Raw genomic sequence first — 7,119 nt, 5'->3', positions numbered from 1 at the left:
TAGCTTGTCAGCTTATTATAAAGATATCAAAATCAACGCTTTTTTTATTTTGCACGAAAATTTTCTTTTGAGAAAAATTGTTTTCCAAACCGATATCGCTTTCACTTTCAATGAAAGAGCATCGCCGTAATTCAAACCTTTTTGAAACTGTTTAACCGGAATCAAAATAGTGCTTGCACCCGATGCGGCTATAGGTGCCCCACTTCAATTCTTAATCGAATCAACAGTGAGTGTAATGGACCTAGCAAAAGCCGTGTAAAGTTTTTTTTTTTGTTATTATAACCTACTACCCAAAGGAGGACGTCCCCAGCGCTTTTAATGTGCTGACGGTCACAAAGAAGCGAGGAAGGAGAAAAGAGGAAAGCGGAGAGTGAGGAAGTGATCGAAACATAGTGAATGGATGCCCAAACAGTAAGTATTATGCCTTCACAGACCGAGCCACTCACTCTAACCGTGTAACGTGGTGACGGCGAGAAAGAAGTGTAATGAAGTAGTAAGTGTGAATGGAAGGCAAGAATGTGGCTGCAGCGTAGTAACAGCACGTAAATATTCTGGCTTTCAAGACCAGGCTATTCAAGATCTTCCGCATTAAAATTTTGCCCCGCCAACACTAGCGGTATTCGTGTTTTCAGTTACGCATGGTATTCTAATCACCTGACCTTGAACAACAAAAAGGATAGATAGATGACCAATATTATGTGGCATCTTTGGCTCGATTGAAAGAAGCAATCGGAAAGAACGTTCCGAAATGGCGAAGTAAACAATACTCTGTGTCACAGTGCAATGACAAAGTTGTGCGAACCGAAGTTCATATTGTTGAGCGGTCCATCGAATTCTATAGATCTAATCCAACGACTTTTATCCATTTGCACATCTCGAAAGGAAATCATTATGAAACTGAACGATGGCGTCCATTATTATAGCACACATGCGTTGCAAACTAATACATAAATGATAATACATTCTCGAATGATCAAAGCATCTAATCGTGGATGTCAGGAAGTCTACTTCCTACCTAAACTTGTTGTTCATAAAATGCGCACAAGACGCTATTTGACTTATACGTTAAATTAATTCGTTCTTATATAGAAAAATAAAAACAAAATTTTAATAATAAAAACATTTATTTTAATAGTAATAATAATAATAATAACTTTTATACATAAATACATAATATTTACAAAGTATTTTAACAAGTTAAAAAAATTTTTTAATTTTTTTTTTTTTTTTTTTAAATTGTTTTAATAATATCACCCATATTAAGTTAACCTAAATTTTAAAGCGAAACATTAGTTCTATTAAGTAAAAGTTATAATTTTTTAAATTTTATAATAACATGAAAGCTACTTAGCATATCTAAGCGTAACAGTAAACGTTTCAATAGATAAACTATGAAATATAATGTGACAAGGTAAAGAGCCACCACATCGATGAGATAGTATTGCAGCCAACTGTTGGAAAAATGTATAAATAAATTTCCAAAAAATCGCAAACACCAACATTTACAAACCTCATATTGCGTGCGGGAGATTGCAGATGATAGGCACCTTTATGTCGTAACACATATTCCGTCCAATAGATAGATGTTTCCAAAGGACTGATACGTTGATCTAATAATAAACTTTGACGAAATCTGAAATCCGTAAAGTGAATTTTGTAAATATTTTCAATTTTTATAAAATTAATTCGAACCATCGCACCTGGCAGCCTTTCTATATTGAGGATCGTGGATAACTTTCATAATGGTTTTGTACAATTGTTGCGATGTAACTGTGGCCAAATCTAATTTAATGGCATAGCCATCTAGCTGAGCTTTAGCCGAATTAACATCGTGATCACAGAAGACCGGCATTGTTACTACGGGTACACCGTGAAACACCGTCTCGTACATACTTAATAAGCCACCATGAGTTACGAAAGCTCTTAACTTACGATGCCCTAAAATATCTTGTTGCGGTAGCCAGCGACTTAGCTTCACATTCGAGCTAAGCTCTAACAGCTCACTGGGTTTGCCTTCATATTTCCATAGCACGTGATAGGGTAAGCGCGCAAATGTTTGCACCAATAAGCGTCTTAGCGTGTAAGGCATTTTAGATGCTTTTACCGAAGAACCCATTGACACATAAATAAAACCCAATTCGCCAGCTGATGTTATAAAATCTTCCAAATCTTTGGGTAACGGCTTAGCTGACTTACAATGTATACAAGCTATCTCAGCGATATTGGGATTGAAAGCACGCGGATAAGATACTACTGCATGACCGTTTTGTAAGATAAAACTTACATTTTTTGAAACGTCAAGAGGATGCGGTATATGAGCTCCTAAATGCTGTTGCAAAACACGATGCACCATAGTCATGACAAACTGAAAAACAGAATTCTGGTAAAAAAATCTGCATTTTAAGAAATATTTAAAAGTCAAGGGTTTTCCTGCATCTGGATTGGGATGTAAGGTCGCTTTCACCTGGAATACTTATCAGATTTTTAATTTGTTTCTTCTCGTCTCAAATTTTTTCACGAATAATTTCAACATTTTTACTATTGCAGGCAACCGTACTATATCTGTGAGATATATTCAAAAAGTAAGCTGAATTTTATCTTCTTATGTCAGTTATTTCGAATTTGACATTAAGTCCTAGACTAGGTAGGAGAGAAAAAATAGCAAAAACAAAACTGAGCCGAGTAAATCCGATTACCTGCCACACAAACGGTTTGGCATGTGCATCGAAGAAAAAGACAGATGGACGGGGAAACTGCCAAATGACTGAGACGTAAGGAAAAGATTTGTGCAAGCAGGCCTAGGGCCCTACACACAGATGACATACAAAAAAATGAAAGAAGGACAAACGCAAAAAGATGACTGCCAAGATGACTGGTTTACCCGACAAACAGAACAATCTACGAAAGGAAGAACGGACATTCGTTTGTATGGATGTAATTAACAGAACTCAATATCTCATATAGATCAGGCGTTTATATAGGGACCCATACGAACGAAGAGAAATATATATAAACAAGCATCAAAAGAGGAGGATACATGCGGCCGACGCAAAAAAAAAGGCGATGCAACTGCCCTTGCGATGACATTTAATGAAATTATTCTGTATATGAGATTAATTTTTATCTGCCTGCAGACGGAAACAAACGCAACATCAGTTTTCGTTTTATTATATAAAAACTTTACAAGATTGGCTGAGTTCAAATGCCCATAGTCATGACAGCTGCATTGTTTCAACATTGTTTCAACTTTCATCACGGCGAAGAAATATGAAAAACAAACCCACACACATTGCCATAAATAGACACGTTGTTCAAGTGTCATTAACATATGCATCCGAATGAATCTTCAACGTGGTACACTCCATTGATCCAGATATAAGCAAAGATAAGCATTAGAAAATTATCGAGGATATAATTCAGGTATATACACGAAAATACGAAGCCGGTAATATATATATATATACATTTACCTACAGCGACACTGGAGACCTCATCACAGAACATGCATACGTTTCGCTCGGCACTTTCTACTGGTTTTTATAGGAAAAGCATTCTTTTGAAATATTTCTCTTGTTTCTTTTCTCTAACTATGTCTTGATTACAAGAAAAAACAATTTACTTAATAAACGTAATCAGAGACAAGGCGTAACTGTTTAGGATTGGCGAAAACAGCATTGATCCGAACATGATACTGACTAGACTGTTCTACGGAACAAATTTTCTTTGATTTCCTCTTGGCCTGAAATTAATGCTTTCTATATGGACGGGGTTTGCTTTCATCACATACTTTTTGAGATAAAGGAACTATCGCATGGAAAAAAATAAGAGGCATTGGAAGACCCTTTACACTTTCAATCGTCTTCAATACGTTTTTACTCACCTTATGCATTAAAGTGGCGAATATTTGTACGCCAGTGTTTAAAGCCCGTTCGAACAAGTTCATATTATCGGTAAAACTTGTATAGAAATTGGGTGTGATGGCGTAGGAGCCAGGATTTCCTGATTTCGCTATACTTCCCGTATAAAAGCCGACGGTATTTATGTACATAAATGGAATTTTATATTGATGCACTAAGCCGAGAGAACATTCGGGAAAAGCGCCATCCAGTATTGCCAAATCAAAATTCCGATTTAATAAAGTCTGAGTTTCCGCATCATCTAACATCGCATCACAGGACTGAAAAAAAGGAAAAAGAAAAGCAAATCGATTTCTCTTTTCTTTTTTTTTTTCGTCTTTCTAAGTTCTTTCATCAATTTTGTCAATTTATCATTGATTTAAGCTTTTATTCTACTACGTGTCTTTCATAATGACGTTTTATCTTTAATGATTAATTGTTGCACATGTTTTGAATTTTTAAGCAATGCTATTAACAAAAGGTCTTTATCCATTTTAATAGAAAGATTTAAAAAAGACTGAAAACTTTTAAAACGCAATTTCACAACGTTACCTACACTTTCAAATTCTCTTTGAATTATCTCGAAATTTAAAATTTAAATCTAGACAAAGATCATTTATCTTTGAAAATGAATTGTAATCAATAAAACTGAGATGAATTGCGTGCAATCAGTTCACGTGCAACTGAAATGTTCTGTTCAATATTTCTGTGGCCTAAAAAACTTATCTACCTTCCTCAAGGAACTTCTTAATTCCTCTACTAATATGCTCAAGTCATTGTTATCTTTTACCAAAATACTTTAGAGTTATTGCGTGAAGACAAAATCTTTGTAAATTTTCTTGGAGTAAAGAGTTTCTCGCACTTTACTTACCTGAAAGGCATACCGTAGACCATCCCAGAAACTAATAGGCATTCGGCCAGACATTCTTGCCCCTAATAGATCCCAGTTTGTATAGTTTTGTATGTATTCGACCAGGCCAGCTGGTGTAACTTCGTGTAAGCCATTCATATGAAAATCTGAAGGAAAGCCGCTTAAAAATGTGATATTGTGGCCCCTAAGTGAAATTGTTGGGAACAACATATCTTTTTTTATATTTTATGTATAAAGTTATTATATATATATACGTAACGTTACAAATATTGGCAGTAGGAGACTTAAAATCCTTTCTTAAAATTATTTAATCTATCTAAGCTATCTTCGAGTTTGTTCGACTTTTAAATGTCTTACATCGCTTGGCTGCATATAATTCCTTACCTCTTTCCCTGATAAAACAACAAAAATTACACTTAGTCTTTGCCTTCAAAAGACTTGGTTTTCATGAGAATCCAAGAGCGTTAAAAAAAGTTGACCTACATGGATTAAATTTACGAGATATGTTCAGATAAAAAGGTGATATGTATTTATTTATTCATCAATGTCTTCCCCTCGTCCCCGTCAATTTAATCCCCCTTACCCAGCATTTTTTCCAATCCTCAACTATCTTTCAACATGCGCTTTTAACGTTATAGTCTTCATCTCCTTAAATGTGGGAAGACACGGTCCTTTCATGAGCCTTTTCAGTTTTGGGAACAGGAAAAAGTCGCAAGAGGCCAAATCCGGTGAATATGGCGGCTGAAGCATAATTACGACATTGGTTTTAGCCAGAAGATTACGAGCAAAGAGTGACTTGTAAACGGGCGTCTTATCGTGATGTAGCATTCACGAGTATCCGATTCTTTGATCCAATTTTTCAGTAGTAAAAAACCGCCAAGCACACAAAACACGTGCAAACACAGACCAAGAATGTAGAATTTAGATAGTCCACGAAATTTGAAAAGTCGCCTTTCTTCTAAACACACCTCGTATATATAAAGCCTAACCTTTTGTCAAATGCCTTGAATATTTCAAACTACCGACTTTTCTCCCGATATGTTAAAAACGGGAAAATTTCGATACCCTACATCCAACAAAAGTTAAGTGAGTCGTACCTTCTATTATACCGAAAGTGATTCTGTATGGATCTAAGCTTGTCTGTCCGTCTGTCGGCTTTGTATTCTTTTGTTCAAACTACAGCTGGCACTTTTTGGTATAGACCGAGCTATTGAAAACGGTTTGGATCGAACTGATTTTGCTAAACTGAAGCGCTGTCGGGTCGTGTTTCACTACAGCGTTTTTATGCGGTTTAAATGAAAACTTTTCATGCGTTACACTGGAAATGCTTCAGTGCAATCCTTTCCCAGTTTCATTCATTCCTCAATCACATATACAGAAGTGTGCCAAACTTCATTAGAGTATCTCTCAATTTATGATCTGTTGGAAACAAAATATATTGACGAACAGACGGACAAACCAACTGTAATTGGTTTAGGGACTAAATCTTAAATGATTGACATAATATAAGTTTGGGCAAGTCCAAGTTATTTTATGCGTTGCATATATCGAGACAAACTTAGTACACCCTTATAGCAAGTGAAGCATAAATAGTTTTCGTAACATGTGATAAATTGGTCAAGCCTCATTATCTTACTTTACAAAATGTTGTGTGTGAAAATTTAAAAACAATTTACAATAGAAAAAAACTTATTAAACGTTACCTGCTTATTAAGCCCTTAGCCAACTCCCAAAATGGTATTTTATGCGATTTAGTTCCACCCATAGTAACCATAAAGATATCAGCTGGGAAAGCTTTACTTATACAAGACAGCCATACTATGAAAATCACCGAGGGCTTCATGATGACGAGCTCGCTCTCCCTCTCCCCTCTTTTTATCACTCTTTCTCTCTCTCTCTCTGTCGCTATATTTCTGCAAACATAAAAAATTTTATTTTATAGAAATTCAAAAAATTGTTTAGTTTCTTAACGTAAAATGCTGTTCAGCAGTCTACCATACGTCGCGTACATGACATTTATTAACTTGACCAGTGACTGGTAATGACCGATCATAATACTCAACATATTTAGCCAAGTAACTAAGCAAGCAATTGCAACAAGAATTTTAGGCATTAAATAAAAAAAGAAACTGATTATATTAAATGGAAAACATATAGCACGTATGATATGTAGAAAAAAAAAAAAAAGTATTTTTCTTGGCAAAACAACAATCTAGTTGCAGCCAGTTCAAGGTAGTTTAAAATTGCGCATATGCACTCTGTACATGTATTACCATATCATTCTTGCTATTATATATGCGTACCACAAGCGAAGCTTAAACATATGTAAAAGATGAGAAAAATAATTACTTA

The 7,119-nt window shown here is 35.3% G+C and overlaps 1 protein-coding gene across 1 annotated transcript; it reads right to left on the bottom strand.

Annotated features, from left to right (window-relative positions):
- Window positions 1-1,275: 1,275 nt before the first annotated feature.
- LOC119636721 (UDP-glucosyltransferase 2) lies at window positions 1,276-6,677 on the bottom strand. The gene is made up of 6 exons (XM_038032288.1): window positions 6,471-6,677; window positions 4,768-4,951; window positions 3,881-4,177; window positions 1,701-2,365; window positions 1,511-1,633; window positions 1,276-1,451 (listed from the first exon to the last, which is right to left on the bottom strand). The coding sequence occupies exons 1-6, from the start codon at window positions 6,608-6,610 to the stop codon at window positions 1,310-1,312; spliced, it is 1,551 nt and encodes a 516-aa protein (XP_037888216.1). The 5' UTR covers window positions 6,611-6,677; the 3' UTR covers window positions 1,276-1,309.
- Between the last annotated feature and the right edge of the window lie 442 nt (window positions 6,678-7,119).

Source organism: Glossina fuscipes, unplaced genomic scaffold (genome assembly GCF_014805625.2).
Source record: "Glossina fuscipes isolate IAEA_lab_2018 unplaced genomic scaffold, Yale_Gfus_2 28, whole genome shotgun sequence".
In the NCBI taxonomy this organism is placed as follows: Eukaryota; Metazoa; Arthropoda; class Insecta; order Diptera; family Glossinidae; genus Glossina; species Glossina fuscipes.
The sequence above is the reverse complement of the archived record's forward strand: the minus strand, read 5'-3'. Positions and strand labels throughout refer to the sequence as shown.

What these genes read in the sequence shown, in the direction of transcription:
- LOC119636721 (XM_038032288.1), bottom strand. Translation starts at nt 6,610, where the DNA reads ATGAAGCCCTCGGTGATTTTCATAGTATGGCTGTCTTGTATAAGTAAA. An exon ending in GCTAAGGGCTTAATAAGCAG is followed by an intron (nt 4,952 to 6,470) that starts GTAACGTTTAAT and finishes AATTTCACTTAG; the next exon opens with GGGCCACAATATCACATTTT. An exon ending in CAATATAGAAAGGCTGCCAG is followed by an intron (nt 1,634 to 1,700) that starts GTGCGATGGTTC and finishes TACGGATTTCAG; the next exon opens with ATTTCGTCAAAGTTTATTAT.